The sequence below is a fragment of the Nomascus leucogenys genome, chromosome 5 (assembly GCF_006542625.1).
Source record: "Nomascus leucogenys isolate Asia chromosome 5, Asia_NLE_v1, whole genome shotgun sequence".
NCBI classification, from domain to species: Eukaryota; Metazoa; Chordata; class Mammalia; order Primates; family Hylobatidae; genus Nomascus; species Nomascus leucogenys.
Window position 1 is genome coordinate 67910059 of NC_044385.1, and position 17122 is coordinate 67927180.

The 17122-nt window shown below is 35.6% G+C and overlaps 1 protein-coding gene across 4 annotated transcripts in view; it reads right to left on the reverse strand.

The window, feature by feature from the left end:
• The window catches only part of VWA8 (von Willebrand factor A domain containing 8), a 424992-nt gene that overhangs the window by 133331 nt on the left and 274539 nt on the right, over positions 1-17122 (reverse strand). For all 4 annotated transcript variants that reach the window (XR_004030158.1, XM_030813328.1, XM_030813329.1 and 1 more), the window contains 6 exons: positions 13220-13328; positions 11314-11452; positions 8997-9196; positions 2551-2661; positions 1565-1629; positions 1009-1134 (listed from right to left, as the gene is read on the reverse strand). Coding sequence is in view for 3 of the 4 variants with exons in the window: in XM_030813328.1 (XP_030669188.1) it covers positions 1009-1134; positions 1565-1629; positions 2551-2661; positions 8997-9196; positions 11314-11452; positions 13220-13328 (750 nt within the window). In the remaining variant the exon portion in view is untranslated. The remainder of the gene's footprint in view (positions 1-1008; positions 1135-1564; positions 1630-2550; positions 2662-8996; positions 9197-11313; positions 11453-13219; positions 13329-17122) is intronic.

Genomic DNA, 17122 nt, shown 5'->3' on the forward strand with positions numbered 1-17122 from the left:
ATTTTTCTTTTTCTAATAGTCATAAGGCCAGACTAAGAAATATTAGATTCTCCTCAGCCTCTTTTTTATAATTCCAGTATAATTTGCAGTTTTGGAGTTTCATCATGAATTAACAAGTAACTTCTCAACACTGTGTTAAAGAGCAGTGCACAACAGCAATACAGTAATGAATGTGAGGCAAAAATCCAATGCTTCCTATAAGAGAAAGGGTTGTGTGGGGGGAAGCAACTCTAATGGGGTACACTCTTATTATCATGTAGCCCTCTCTTGATAAAACTCTGATCAGCCAGGAAAGGGGAGTATGACTTCTGATTTGTGATCATCTAAGAGACAGATGCCCTCACAACTGTAGTCTCCTTGATCTACTTATTTTTAACATTTCTAAAATATGGATGTATATATAGGCAGAAATCCTCTGCAATGAGATACTTCTGCTTGTCAGCAGAGGGGCAGAAAGAGTCTGCACTTAGCTAGTGGAGTTGTGCATGAGGGAAGGTGCTCAAAGTTGACACTGCCTTTCATCAAGAACTGCACAGTCCAATGGGTCAGATAACATAAACATAAACATAACCACATCCAAACCAGAATACACAAGATAAAAAGAGAAAGAAACTTCTAAGGTGTGAACTCTGTGAATTTACAAAGAGGCAACAGCTCTAGCATGGAGACTGTGGCTCTTTGAAGGGAAAATCTACTTTGAAGTATCTCCAGTTTAGCAAGAATACAGTGAATTCTCAAGGTACAAATAGGAAAAAGCCCAAATAAATATGGATCATATGAAAAAGTCATGACTTTTTAACTGTTAATTTCAATGCCATTTTCTGAGAAGTGACATTTATTTTTTCTCTCCTCCTCAATTCTTATAAGCTTCATATATAGAGATGCTGCCAAACACAGAAATTGTTAAAAGACAGACACAGGAAAGACACAACAGTAAAGATGTTGAATAATTGATGAATAAGATTGAGCTACAACATACTCCATGACACACTATATAAAGCCACTCACTGATTTGTTTTGCTCTCCACCAGAAGCCATTTGTCCTCTGCTACAAGGAAAACTGTCTTGAGGTTGATGGGAAGTGAGATGGTGTGAGTTCGCCCTTCTAGAACATCCAACACAGTCAGGCTGTTCCTGGAAAAGAAGAAAACTGTATCTGAAAGGAAATGGTGAGGATAATGGTTGAGTAATCTGGCGTAATCATTTCATGATACATTATGCAACCCGTAAAAAGAATGTTTTTAAGACTAAGTAATAATATAGAAAAATGTTAATTGAAAAAAAAAGATATGCAAAATTCTAAACTATGTCAGGGTGTGTATAAGTAAAAATAATGGAAAGTAGTAACTATTGCCATGTTAGAAGTGGCTATGTCATGGAATTGTGAGCACTAGCTTTTCTTATGTCTGTTTCTCAATATTCTGCAATGTGGGCAAGTTACTTTATATTAAAACATTCATAATTTGGTTACATTCACTTTATAGTAAACAAGTATAATCAAAATAGTAATTGGAATGGGCCAAATAAGAACTCCAGTTTAAATCCTCTATAATAAAGAGCTCACCCTTTTTCTTTGTAGAATACCAGCCAGTTTTTGTGTGAAAATTCTTTACACATTTTATAAGTTTCCTAAAGACAAACAAAACAAGATATTCACATTAAATGTGTCAGATACGGTCATGTACATCTTTAGCTACTTCCCCTTAAATAAAAGTTCTTCAACTTGTAAAACATGTAATTCTCAAACAAGCTATCTATTTATCTACTCTAAGACTCTTATGGTAAAATGGATTAAACTATATATCAAAATTTACTGTGAACTATGTACTAAAACCTCTTCAGAATAAAATTTTAAAAACAACACCAAACATTGTTAAGCAATAACAGGCTATCTGATGATTAACCATGGAATTTACACCATAAAATAAACACATGGGAAACACTTTGTTTCTTATATTAGAATACATTTATGACATTTTAAAATATCACTTTTTTCATAGTCTTTTAAGACCTAAGTATGTTGACTTGCAAGGCAGAGGGTAAACCTTATTTTAAATCCATTATTTTTTTCTGAATGGCAGAATAAATTCTCTTGTGTTGGCCTAAACTATTTACTTACTAGTTTAATTTAGTTAATAAACTAAAACACTTATTTGTCTAATAGAGGAAATTAGGTATCATACCCACAGTTTTATCATATAAATCCAAAACATAACTACATAACTGGAAAACAGGTTAAATTGACTTCATGATCAGAAATTTGTTAGAAATACCATATTCAAATAGTTTTTAATTTTCTCTTACTGTTAGTCCAGTCCTGGCAAATCTTCATGCAAGTATAATGTCATAAAAAGAATTTACTGATATTTAATTATACACATATCTATGGTTATATATATCATGTTAAAATCTATACATGCATAATAGGAAATTCTCTTGCGCATTACAACAAACAAAAGGCACTTAAAGGGATGGGCATGCATGCATCTTTCTGGTTAGAAAGCTATAGAAATCCTTGGCAATTTGCTGGACAAATGTGGTGTTTCTTACAGCTTCTTCTTTGTTCCACCAGAAAGGTTTCTTAGATGTAAGCTTCTCTGAAGGGAGGATGAGACGACGAAGGGCCCGGCCAGTAGTATCTAACAACAGGATAACATTACTCTGCAAATGATAAAAACAGTGAAAAGCTCAAGATTTGTTCTTTTTTCTTTTTTTTTTAAAGCAGCAACCTCTTGGCAACCTGACAGTGAAGGTTATAGTGATAAATCAAAACAAAGACAATATTGTAATACTTAAGAAATATCACAAAGACATTAAGTGATTTTTCTTAATGAAGAATTTAAAATTTTTGGCGGTTTTATGAAGACATTTCTAAATATGTGATGCAGAAAGTATTCTCTTTAAATATTTTTATGTAAAAACCATTCCCTTTTAAATATAAGCTAGTTGAACCATGATTCTGTTTTATTATCTAGTTATAAGGAAATTACAAGGACTGATGATTTTAAGAAGTTCATCTACCTGTACCAAAATTATACTTACAGAATGCTCTGTTGAAAGCTCTCTTATATTGTGCATAATTAAATCCAGGTTCAATTTAGAAAATAGGTATAAAATAGATATAAAGATGAGTAGGCAAGAAATATGAAGGACTCCAAGAAACTAGCTAGTAATGAGTGTTCCTTCATTTGGAAATTCACCAAGCTTGAAGAACTTGGTGCTGTAATAAAGTACAAACAACAGATTTCTGCAGCATTATTAATCATAGCTGTGCAATGATGTAATCTTTCAGTAATTAGGATATGTTTTTTAAGAAAATAAATAAACCTTATGTGTTGAAATAAATGAACTGAAATACATGAAATAAAAACTTAACATTGAGAAAGCCAGAAAAAATTAAATATTTTAAACGGATGCAAAGAAGTTGGCTTTTTAGTTAAAATATAAAGAATTTTGAAGATTAGACTAACAGGTTTGCAGAAAGGTACCTGCAAGTTATTTGTCAGACCTCATTGTTATGCAGGTGTCTTTTCTTTCTTTGTTTTATTTTATTTTAAATGTGGGGCTCCTCCAGTTATCCTAACTCTTGTGAACTTTTCATTTCAAGAAGAATTTCTTTTGGAGAAAATAAAGTCACAAAGCACATGAAGAATTAATACAAACCTTGAAAAATATAGAAAACAATAAAATGTGAAGTGTTTGTTCATTTATTCCATAATATTGAGGAGCTTATATTCAATATATAAAGAATACAACAATGAATTAATCATGACCCTTGCCTTCTGTCATATAATTTAGTTAGAGAAATAAAAAGAAATGTAAAAAAATGAATGATGCATCTGCAAATCTAGCATCTCAGTGTGGTTTTAATTTTATTTTACAAGCTAATTTTGTGGAAGTGTTCAAGAATTAAAATAGTATTTGCACCATATAACTCACTTCACACCATATACTCTGTATTTGTATTAAAAAATTTTACTAAGCATGTTAACAAAGCTTAAATTTCTTTCATAAACATCACCCTTAGAATGTATCATTCTAAGGCTGGGCGCGGTGGCTCACGCTTGTAATCCCAGCACTTTGGGAGGCCGAGGCGGGCGGATCATGACGTCAGGAGATCGAGACCACGGTGAAACCCCGTCTCTACTAAAAATACAAAAAATTAGCCAGGCGTGGTGGCGGGCACCTGTAGTCCCAACTACTCAGAGAGGCTGAGGCAGGAGAATGACATGAACCCGGGAGGCGGAGCTTGCAGTGAGCCGAGATCGCGCCATGCACTCCAGCCTGGGCGACAGAGCGAGACTCCGTCTCAAAAAAAAAAAAAAAAAAAAAAAAAAGAATGTATCATTCTGTATAAGATATAATTCTCCATTAAGAATGTGTGTTAGAAATATTCTTTTAAAAATTAACATACAAGAAGTATCATTCACCACTACTTGACAGTTTTGAAAATGGTAATGATACCTTAGAGGTTTCCTTAAGAAAAAAATAAAATTAAGTTAAAAATTTATAATCTCTATTCTAGATTCAATATTTTTTGAATTAAGTATTTTTTGATGGAAAAAATCTTTCTTGTATAATAAATATGTACAACATTAAAATGAATTCTTAGCACTTAAGCAATTTGGGATAATATTAGCCTTTGTAAGCAAAAGTAAGTCCTAAAAATGTTTCATGCCCAAAAATGAGTAAACATAAGAATAAACAGTTGATTAAACAAATATGATCAAGCAGAAAAAGAAGTTACTATCGTCTTCCATTTTTCTACCTTTTTAGGGTCTAATACTTACATATTCATAACATGGCATAAGTGAACTAAAAAACTGTATCTTTCTAAGTGACAGAAAACATGTATTTCCAGCCACTGCTGTATTTAGAATTAGTTTATAAGCAGTTGGCAACATGAAGGAGTTCTGTTGCTCCATCCTTTTAGATGTTAATGGTTTCCTTCTGTAAATGACTAATGATAGATTCTGTCTGGGTTTAAAAATAGAATTTTGCGTCACACATGAGTACATGTAACTGTGGCTTTGGCACTCCTTTAAGGGGGCAGGGAGGAGACGCAAGTGAGCAATTTTATTATGTTTGTATTTAACTGGGAGAAAAGTAACCTCTGGATGACCTCAATGTCCCTAAATCTGAAATTCTAAACTTTGTACAGATGTAATAAATAATCTCATGGGGAGTGGGGGAAGGGGAGGGTCTCATTTTTAGGCATGGCAAAGTTTCCCTTTCCTTACTTAAGATTTTATTTTAGCAAGGAATTTTTGAACAACTTCTTAAACTAACCAGGGATATGCATCTGTAGCAAAGCTTTATGTTAAAAAGACAAGGAATAGCCAAATTCATGGAAGTACTTCTCTACAATATTTTTGCTTCATTTTCAGTTAGGGTAGAATGAAGAAGAAGGAATTGATGGCAGTCTACTTATTTTTCATTCCACTAGAATTATTTATCAGTTGTTAAATTTCACAGCTGTGTGCTCTTCACATGGAATTTTATAGGTCTGACATCTTGACAGAGGTATATTGTAAAATAGTTAAGATACTTTCTCTGGGAAAAGAGAAGGCAGTTTAGAGGACAGGTAGAGAGGAAGTATACAGATAAGGTGTGCAGGTCTGCTCAGGGTTCCGAAGCAGTTTTCTGGAAAACTTGAAACTGCGGCCAAAGGGATAAGTAAGGCAGTGTATAAGGAGGCAAGATGCTGGTTATGGAAGTCAAGCACAGCTTCACAATGAAAATCAGATTTTCTTTCATGAAAGTAATTGAAATTAAACAGGGTATTAATCAGCAATGTTACCAAATAATTGGACCTTTTGAGGAAATAAAACTCTTGCTGAGAACCTACAAATCTGGCACTTTTATTAAAGAATTTGTGTATGTAAATTTGACAGCTAATTTGACAGCTGAAAATGTGGCAGGACTGTTTAAATAAATATTCCAAATGTAGTCTCATCCAATTTTGACTGACTTACTAAATTAAAACCACCAAGATATCATGTACCTTTTATGACAGATTGTTTTGGCTATAAAGTTAAATTCAATGGCATCGATACTTTGTTGAAAATCTATAAAGTAAAACCCTCATTCCAATTTTCAGGAGATAAAGTTTTATAAACAATATCTGGATATTTATAAATTCCGCTCCTAGGAGAAAGTAAAAGTAAAAATAAAAAAGTGAAAACAAAATCAGAAAAATACTTCTAACTCAGAATTTATGATAATTTCTGGTGGCAAGGACTAAAGTTAAAGTTGACTTATTTCCTCAATGAACTACTGACATATTATGCAATACTTTTCTCTTGATTAGTGAAAGTATTATTTCTTGGTAGCACTTTACTCTTTAAATATTCACAAGTAACAACACTGCATTTAAAAAATATTTTCCTATTATGAGTACTTTTTAAGTTTTCAAACTAATCTTTTTCCCCAAATCTGTAGTGAGTGAGAGAGTAAGTGATGTTTAATTCTGGTAGGGTCAATCCAATATGCTATGAATCTCAGTTCTACTATATACTTGCCAGACAAGTTATTTGAAGTCTGAGCCTCAGTCCTGTCATATGTAAATGTGGCTGAGAGCTACCCTCACTGGGCAGTTGGAAGAATAACATGAGTAATGTAAGCAATCTCTTACATGTTATGTCATCAGCATTTAACAATTGATCCTTATCTTTGAGACATTCATCACTTGCATTCCTGGATACCACACTCCTCAGTTTATCTGTCTACTCTATTGGTCACTCATTTTTAAACTCCATCATTGATTCTTCCTCATCTCCCTGATTTCTTAATATTTTACTGCCCCAAGGCTTAGTGTTTGAACTTCTGTTCTCTATTTACTTTCACTCTCTTGGTGAGTTCTTTCAGTCTCATGGCTTTAAAGAACATTTGTTAATGAATCCGAAGCTTGTATTTCCTGGTAGGAGCTCTCCATTGAACTCCAGTCTTATCATCTATGTGGATATTTAATAGACATCTCAAACTGAATCTAATATCATCTGAGCTTCCCTCCCAAACTGATTGCTTCCCCATCTTAGTCAATGGAAACTTCAAGTTGCTCAGTCCCTAAATTTTACGGTTGTCCTTTACTCTCTCTCACCCCAAATATTGGAATTGTTAGGAAATCCTGTTGGTTCTACCTTCAAAATATATCTAGAATCTGTCATTGCTTATGAGCCCCATCCTCCTTCAAACCACCATTATCTCTTAACTAGTTTCCCTTATTGTGCCTTAGCACCTACAGACTATTTACACAGAGCACCCAGAGAAATCCTTTAATCATGCTAGCTCCCTGCTCAAAACCTCCTCATGTCTTCCCCTTTTACTCATAGTCAGGACCCAGAAACTTCCACGGCCTACAAGACTCTACATCAGTGGTCCCCAACCTTTTTGGCACCAGGGACCAGTTTCGTGGAAGACAATTTTCCCACTGACTGGGGAGGTGGGGTGGGGGCTGTGTGGGTGTGTAGGATGGTTTCAGGATGAAATTGTTCTTTCTAAGATCATCAGGCATTAGATTCTTACAAGGAGCGCACAACCTAGATTCCTTGCATGCGCAGTTCACAATAGGGTTCACACTCCTATGAAAATGTAATGCTGTGGCTGATCTGACAGGAGGTGGAGCTCAGGCAGCAATGCTTACTTGCCCACCACTTACCTCCTGCTGTGCGGCCCAGTTCCTAACAGGCCAGGAGCCAATACTGGTCTGCGGCCTGGGGGTTGGGGACCCCTGCTCTACACAACCTGCTTCTCACCACCCCCTTCACTTTGCCCCTACTCCAACCCACAGTGTAACCTCTTTATCTCACCTCCTCCTACTTCCCTCTTATTCAATCTTCCCCACTACACTTCTTTAAAGATGAAGAGGCATGTTTCTAGACTCTGGGCCTTTAAACCTACTATTCCTTTTGTCTAGAACTCTCTTCTTCCAGATACCTGTTCTCCTCTTCACCTCTCTAAAATCTTTGTTTAAATATCCCGCTTTCAATTAGGCAATCCCTGCCTGCCTTATTTTAAATTGCAATCTTATTCCCTCTTGTTTCTCACCTTCTAATTTAAGATATAATTATTTATTTTGCTTATTGTCTATCTTCCTGCATCAGAATGTAAGCTTTTGAGAACAAGAGTTTGTGGGAATTTTGGTCACTGCAGTATCCCCAGTAGGAGGCACATGATATATTTGTTGAATGAATAATATGCTTAGTGTAGTACTTGGTGTATACTAGATAGATAATAGGTATACAAAAACATTAGGCTCCTTTCTATTGGTATTGTATAGATTAACTTAGACCTTTAGAATTATCACTAATTGAAACACAATCTGTCTTCTGATATTTGTGTTTTGTTTGGAATTATTTTTAGCCTGACTCCGGGCATCTGTGCTTGTCACTAGTATAATCTTAGTGTACTAATCCATAGTAAATGATGGATAGAACTTGAGCATCATTAGATATGGATGGATCTCACTGTATTCCCTTTGGTGTATTTACATGACTGTCTCTACCAAAAAATGTCATTCAGGTCTCAGATAAAATGTCATTTCCTAAAAGGAAATATCTCAGCACTCTTTTTAATACCATTCACCTCAATTCCTCCTACCCCATCCACATCACTCCCTTGGACATTACTCTGTTTCTATATATAACAATTATCATCACCTGAAACTGGCATGTTCATTTGTTGGTTTACTTGTCTATCTCCCCAAAGTGAGTGTAAGCTTCATAACAAAGAATCATCTGACCTCAGATGTCAATAGTGTCGAGGTTGAAAAACCCTGACTTACCTGTTTCTAGAGGTATAGGTCATGTTGAAGTCTCTAGAGAAAGGAAGATATTAGCCTGCCTTTGTGGTACTGATAAAATGCAACTTCTGACCCATCCCTCCAGCTCCTCTCCTTGATCACATGAAAGCACATCTTTTCACAGTTATAGGTTTCTAATCACTCTTGCCTTTCATATAAGTCATTCTTCACATAATTGTAGCCTGGTGTGCTTTACCTGCTGCTCATGGAGAACGACTTGACCTTTGAGAGGACTTCCCAGCGGTGCCACTGTCATAAAAGGGTGCCAAATGCCATTGGCTGTTCTTGGGAAGATATCAAAAAAGTCCACTAAGAAGCCACTTTTCCCAGTCATATTCATAAAGTACAGGGAAGCAGGATTGCATGTAACTACATAGAGAGTATTTTGCTCATTTTCTGAAATGACAAAAAGGTGTTAATTTTGTGGCTGGCAACCAATTTTCTAATTGGCCAAGAGGTCTAGTGAAAACTGAATCATGAATACACAGCTGGAACAGAGTTGGAACTCAGCAGATGATTTGTATCATGGCTTGATTAGGCTGAAAAGACCATAAGAAACAACTTAGTTTCGACCCTAAATGTAGATAAGGTCACACCTATCTACTTGAAAAAATTGACTATCTATTTGTTCCCCAAAGAATGTCATAATATCTTGTGATAAAACCATTAAATATTAAACAATCCTCAATGTCAGGAAATTCTTCCTTGTATGACAGTAACGTGCTTAGTGCTACAGTGAAGGTCTGTTCTCTTGTTGGTTCGGATGGACACCAGTTGGTCAACGTCTTCTATCTGCTAATCTTGCATTTTCCAGATAGTTACTAGCTCTTTAAGATTTTCTTGCTGTAAATAAGTAATTCCATTTAAAAAATCTTAGTTCTATGGATCTTATTTTCCAAACTTTTGTTCATATTTGAGTATTTCTTACTATAAAATCTCTGTCTTTTCAATCTGGGTACCTAAGTCCATTTCCTTCCATTTGAAGAAGTCAGTGCTTCTTCAAATTTCAAGTGCCTATGAATCACCTGGTGATCTAATAAAACTGCAGACTCTGCTTCAGGAGGTTTGGGGTGGGGTTTCAGATTCTGTCTTTCCAACAAACTCCCAGGAGAGGCTAATGCTGCTGGTTTGAGATCCTCTCTTTTGAGTAGCCAGGCTCTGGACTAAGTTTCTCATAATCTCTTATGTGGTCACCGTTGAAGCAAGGGATTAAGCTACTTTTGCATAATAAATGGTATCAGCATCACCTATCACCCAGGTATCTATTTTACAACGGTCATATTTTTCAAACCCCAAATTAAGACACAAGATATGACAATAAGATACGTTATTTAAATTTGGGACTACCCTGGAAAATCTGGAACACATGTGTATGTCTGTGTGTGTGTGCATCATATCTATTTATTATATATAATGATATATTATACATATCACACATATTATATATAAAGATATAGTAAATTTAAATAAATGAGCTAACCGATAAGAAACACAAGTCAACAGGACTGAAAAAGACATATATTTTTAGGAGACAATGCAAACTGTAGATGTTACAGTTTCAATTATGAGATAGAACCACAGAATTTATAATTTATGGATCTTTCATAATGCTTCCATTATCAACACAAATAAGTTCTATTCAACATTTATTGCATAATATAGGGCACTGGGAATACAGCAAAAGTGTTAACAGAAATGTACTTAATAAACTCATTAACGGTTTTCTCTTTTTGCAGGCATTAAATGCAGTTCAGTCTTTGTCTTAAACATATAGATACAAGATTTATATTTATCTTTTACCAATTTAAGAAAAACTATATTTTTAAAAGCACATATTTTTATTTAAAATAGGAGATTTGTGGAATAAACTACATCAACAGAACTTATAGGCACAAAAACAAGATACCAATTTTTGTCTCAACAATTCTCATCTTATCAAGTTAGAGACTCTCCCTTCTCCCAGCCACCACTTCTGTTTATATCACCTTAGTAACTGACAGCAGTTGAGGAACTTCTGCCAAAATGTACCCAGAGCCCACTGCATGAATCAGTAGGTAATGGCAACAGTCCAGAAGTGTGGATGCCAAAAATTCACATTCTTTATTTGCCATCCTTTACAATTAGAAGTTCAATGACTGCAAATCACTCCAGCCCTACTTTCATGGTTCATGTAATCACCAAACTGGAATCCCAGCCAAAAAACCCAATGTTTCTCCTTTTTATTTTTCCCTTCTATTTTTAGCACATGCCTGGGTGTGTTTAACTTTGTGCTACAATTGTAATGAGAAACAGACATATGCATACAAACTCAGCAGTGCTTACGTGGATTCCACAATAGCATTTTGTTAGGTTGTTAGAGGAAATTAGTTCTAAATTACATATAATTGCTATCCAATCTAAGAATGACAGACACCAAGTCTATCATAAACCTTTTGATGTCTAGAGATTATTTTAATCCATCTTTTAAAAAAACATATGCAGGAGGGAAAGATCAAAAGAATAAGCAGACATACCATGTGATGTAGCAATGTCACAGATTATATTAATTTCATCCAATGGTATTCTCCAGGAGGCACATTCTTCAGTAAAGTTTAGGGATCTTTCTTCATGTCTTTCTATTGGATACTCCTGTATATTTATAAGTGCTGGACCCTATAATAAAGCAGTTATCTCAGTTAAGATATTTTGGTTGTCACCAAAATGTAGAAAAGCTAAAGTTCTTCCAAATATAAACTTTAACATTCAAGTATTTAATATCCTGCTATACCTTCTTTCAATTTATTGACAGGCTTAGTACTCATAACAACAATAATATCATACACTTGCACTTATAAATGCTTTCACATGTGCTATCTTATTTATTTTTCTCACTTTTTCTTTTTACTCACAAAATATACCAGATGCAAAATCCCATAGCATTTCTCATTTCTTCATTCCTTCCTAAGGCGAGAGCCAGTTTTGAACTCCAAGTATCAGGACGCAGAGCTGTCCAAACCAGGAGAATAGTTCGCAAATGAATGAGCCAGAGCCTGATACATTTCCATTGTGAAGAAGGATTTTTATGTCATTACACAGAAATGTAATGGTTAAACCTGGGTATTTTAAATTAAATGCAAAACATGTGGCATTTGAAATTTTTTAAAAAACCAAACTTACTGATAACCACTAGTGGTGACTTATGAAGGATAGAGTATTTCACACATCGTGATAATTATTCAATATAAATATAAGCAAAGGAGCTAATTTAATAATGTTAAGAATATTGGTTCTGGGTACTTAGATATGACTTCTTGAAAGAATGCTATAAATGTAAGCAAAAACCAGTGATTTGCATGCCCTACAGTCCCTAATTAATCAAAAATGTTTGGACTAGATATTGGCATCCATGTCCCCCGCCCACCACCCCTCTTCTATCTAGTCTATATCTTGAGGGCTAGGGAGTAAGAAACTGCATTTCTCATACTCTCTTTAAAAAGGGTTCTGGAAATGATTTAGGTTTTGCCAATTAAATGCACCTGAATGAGATTTGGAAGGCAGGAAAGAGGTAGTGGACATCTTCTTGCAGTGACAGCAGACAAGGAGGCTCTGACAAAAATGAACAGTTGGATTAGCACATGTCTGGGTGTGTTTCACTTTGTCTTACTGTAAGGGTTGACAAACTATGGCCTCCAGGCCAGATCTGACCCACAGCCTGTTTTTTTTATAAATAAAATTTTAGTGAAACACAGCCACTTCCATTTGTTTACGTACTGCCATGGCTGATTTTGCACTACATGGCAGAGTTGAGTGGTTGCAACAGAATCTGTAAGGCCACAAAGCCTAAAATATTGACTCTGTGGTCCTTTAGAGAAAATGTTTGCTGACACTGCTCTACTGTGCTGCCCTCAGCAGCAGGGATGACAGCAGAAGCAGAAATACTGATCTTGAAATTACAAGTCCAGTGTTGCCCCTCAACTTCTGTTCCTGCTGCCCTTTCTAATGATTTTACAAGCATCTAATTTCTCACAGTAAATTCCTTTCTGCTTGAAATACCTAGAGGGACTTCTATTACAACTAGTAACTGATGGTTATTTCCTTTACTTTCACATGAAGACTGAACCTGGCAACAATGTGTGGCTAAAAAGAGGCCAAAAATCAAAAAGCACAGTTTTAATCCTATTAGCACAAGACAAATATCACAGAGCAACTTTCCTAGGAAAATATGTAACATACCTGACTCTCATTATCCAATTAGCTCTTTAGAAATTCTATCTAGCCTTTAGGAATTATCTACTGAGAGGCCAGCCTGATTTGAAAGTTAGAGCAGAAGCTAAAATAACATCAGAAATCATTTCTGAGATTGTTTGGATTATCTCCAGGGAAGATACAGCAAAATTTAAAAGGTTCAATATTTTAAGAGAAAATAATGATGATATTAACCTTTATGTCTATATGATGAGTTTCCACTGGACACAAGAGTTTTTGCATCCCACTTCTTGCCTGACCAATTGTCCAGTAGCCCATGAATGTCTGTTCTGGCAGAGGCAACCTGTTAAGGATGATTTGCAAAGTAAGTATTTCTTACTGTATCCAAGTCATAGAAAAAAATAACAAGCCATCTATTATCAACCACACAAATAAATTTGAAGAACGCTTTACTTAGAAGTGAGTTATACTTCATTTTATTAAAAGACAGTATATAAAATCATGTTGAAAATATACTTTAAGACAAAAAAGATCCCACATTTCAGAAACTAAGAAGGTAAGGCAAGGTCCTATTTTTACCTTAATGACAAATATAATTGATTTACATACATACTCCTTTGAATTGCAGTAATTTAACATCTAAATTTCTGGTAGAGTATAGGAAAACTTTTGTTTAAAAATTGGAGCAATCTATCAATTTTTTCAGTCTATTCTTTTTTTTTTTTTGAGACAGAGTTTCACTCTTGTTGCCCAGACTGGAGTGCAATTGTGTGATATCGGCTCACTGCAACCTCTGCCTCCTGGGTTCAAGCAATTCTTTTGTTTTAGCCTTCTTGAGTAGCTGGGATTACAGGCATGCACTACCACGCCCGGCTACTTTTGTATTTTTAGTAGAGACGGGGTTTCTCCATGTTGGTCAGGCTGGTCTCGACCTCAGGTGATCCGCCCGCCTTGGCCTCCCAAAGTGCTGGGATTACAGGCATGAGCCACCATGCCCAGACAATTCTTTTAAATTTGGAATCACATAATGAAGAGTACACCATACTACTAGTCCCACATTTGTATGTTGTATAGGGCAAGTTTCATAGACTTTATTTTGGCATCTTAATTTTTTTCACTTTGAATTAAAATATAAAATACATACTAAAATGTCCACATAAATATGTCAGCTCTGCACACATGTGTAACCAGTACCCAAAGAGGTAGAGCATTACTGGCATCCAGAAGCACCTGTGAGGCCACTTTCAGCACTAATCCACCAAGGGAGCTAAATACTGATTTCTAATGGAATCATTCTGTATTTAGATTCCCTTTTATTTAAAATGACTTTCAAATAAGGTGATTTGCCAAAACCAACACGGCAATACTAAAGTATAAAACAGCAGATAATTTTTTTTTTTTTTTTCTGAGACGGAGTCTTGCTCTGTCTCCCAGGCTGGAGTGCAGTGGCGCAATCTCGGCTCACTGCAAGCTCCGTCTCCCGGGTTCACGCCATTCTCCTGCCTCAGCCTCTCCGAGTAGCTGGGATTACAGGCGTCCGCCACCACACCCGGCTAATTTTTTTGTATTTTTAGTAGAGACGAGGTTTCACCGTGGTCTCGATCTCCTGACCTCGTGATCCACCCGCCTCGGCCTCCCAAAGTGCTGGGATTACAAGCGTGAGCCACTGCGCCCGGCCCAGATAATTTTTTTTAAGTCTTCATTTTTTTTTTTCTTTGAGACAGGGTCTTACTCTGTCACCCAGGCTGGAGGGCAGTAGTGCAATCACAGCTCACTGCATCCTTGAACTCCTGGACTCATGATCCTCCCACCTCGTCCTCCTGAGTAGCAGGGACTACAGGCATGCAAAACTATGCCTGGCTAATTTTTTCATTTTTTATTTTTAGTAGAAGCAGGGTCTTGCTGTGTTGTCCAGGCTGGTCTCAAACTCCTGGACCCAAGTGATCCTCCTGCTTCAGCCTCCGAAAGTGCTGGGATTACAAGTGTGAGCCAAGTCTTCACTTTTTAATCATACTATCTTTTATTTGAGTCTTTAAAATAGGAACCATTGATTTGTCATTTAATGCATTAGAAAATTAGTGATTCAGAGTTAAAAGCTCTTTAAAAATAATACGCACATGGCTACAAATTGAAATGTATCCTTGGAATGAGTTTGATGACCATTAAAAGAACACATGTTTATATTTAGAAATTATTTTATTTACAGTAAAAAAGTAGTCTGACATAATATTTCCATACGCTTAATAAGATCATGTAAGGCTAAGATATTTTTTGTATAAAATAATAGAAGCAAACATTCTAGTAGAATATGATTTTCATCCCTTTTGAATGCTAATATTTATCACAAGAGGAAAGAAATTAAAAAGAAATTTACACTGAAATTCTTCTAAGTCATATGACATAAATCTCTCAAAACCACACACACACTTTCGAATCTATCATCTAAAATATATTTTAAGTATCTGGACAATTATCTCAATCGGTGACCCACTTACTTCCATCTTTTTACCAGGAAAGAATGTGTATGTGCAGGGGGTCAGGGGGAGGGTACCGAATTAGGGGAATAAAGGGGTTTTACAATTACTGTGTTCTCTCTTTTGAATGTAATAAAAATACATTTCTGTGTTAATAGGTCAGATCTTAAAAACATAGACTGGGATCTCTCTCTTGGTTTAGGGAATAAACTATATTTTACACTTGCTTTCAGCAGTTCACCGAAGGAGAATTGGGGCTCCAAATGTAGAAACAGAAAAATAAAAGAAGGAGATACACTTAATATTCTGCCAGCATAGAAGACATAATGTAACAGACTGCAAGAGATTTGGGTTTTAGTTCTTTTATCAACCTGCTATATAAACTCAGGAAGAGGAAAGTCCATTGTTTTCTCTAAGTATTAATTTTTTTTTGTCTTTTTGACTTTGCTTGATATTAATTTCTTCATTTGTGAAATGAAGGGAATGATCTGTAAAGTTCCTTACAGCTTGGGGAGTCTGTGAGGATCAAGGAAGAGAGTAGAGAGAAGTGTCACTGGTAAGTTTTATAGTCTTGCATTGTCTTGATACTCTGAAGTGAAAATAAATAACCAGAATGAAAATATCTATAGTTACCAACAGAACAGATCCCCTGATAGACACACATGCTTTATTAAAGCATATAAAAACAAGCTCTGAATACATCCCAAATTGTTTCTTTGAAAACAACAGAAACAGTTTCACATCTTGAAATTTAATTTAATTCAGGGGAGATCATTAATTACAACGATCTTTGGTTGATACCTAGCCTAAAAAATTGATCTAATATATTCTTTCATAAACCTTACAAAACGATCATACAAATGCTTAAAAAAATAAAAAAGCTTCATCCATTTGAGAAAAAGTAACTTTGCTCAACTTTCAGATTTTACTGACAATGCCAGGCATGTTCATAAAATCTGGTTTGAACTTGCCAACTCATTCTAAATAACAGTCATGGAAATTATACGTTGCCTGGCTCTATATAAAAATAGCACTGGCTGTTTGGTTGGCAGGGTATGGGAAGGACCTCCAGGTACCCTATATAGAATCTACTTCAGAACCACATAACATGATGCTATTGGCAGTAATAACTAAACTGAAAGACACATAACACAAGGGTGTCCTGGAGTTACACAATCAAACTGACTCCATCCTGTCCCTTGGTAACATGGGGTATTATTGTTTCTGGACTTTTACTGTAGGTTCTAGGCTGGCCAAACTGAGGTAAACCCAAGACCCTCATTTATTTTCCACTACTAAGACCTCCGAATAAGCTGTGGGAAAATTTGATCATTACTAACTTTCTCTCCCTTGGTAAGTTAGTAGTCAAGGGAAAGGGGAAGCAATATATGATATTTCGGTAAATGAGCAAGCTTTGGAATTTGAAACATAATCAACATTAATTTAGGGGAAACTCTAAATAACCAGCTAGCAAAAGGCCCTCTATTCCCTTAGTGAACTATGTCATCCAACTCTGACCAGACTTAAGTTTTAATAACTGATTTGATTAAAACAATAATGCCATTTTCCATAGCTTTAAGACTTTGTCACTTGTATTGTTTAACTTTGTTAAAGTCCTAGCTGGAATGATGTGTGGATTTGATTTCATGGGGAAGGAGGAGGA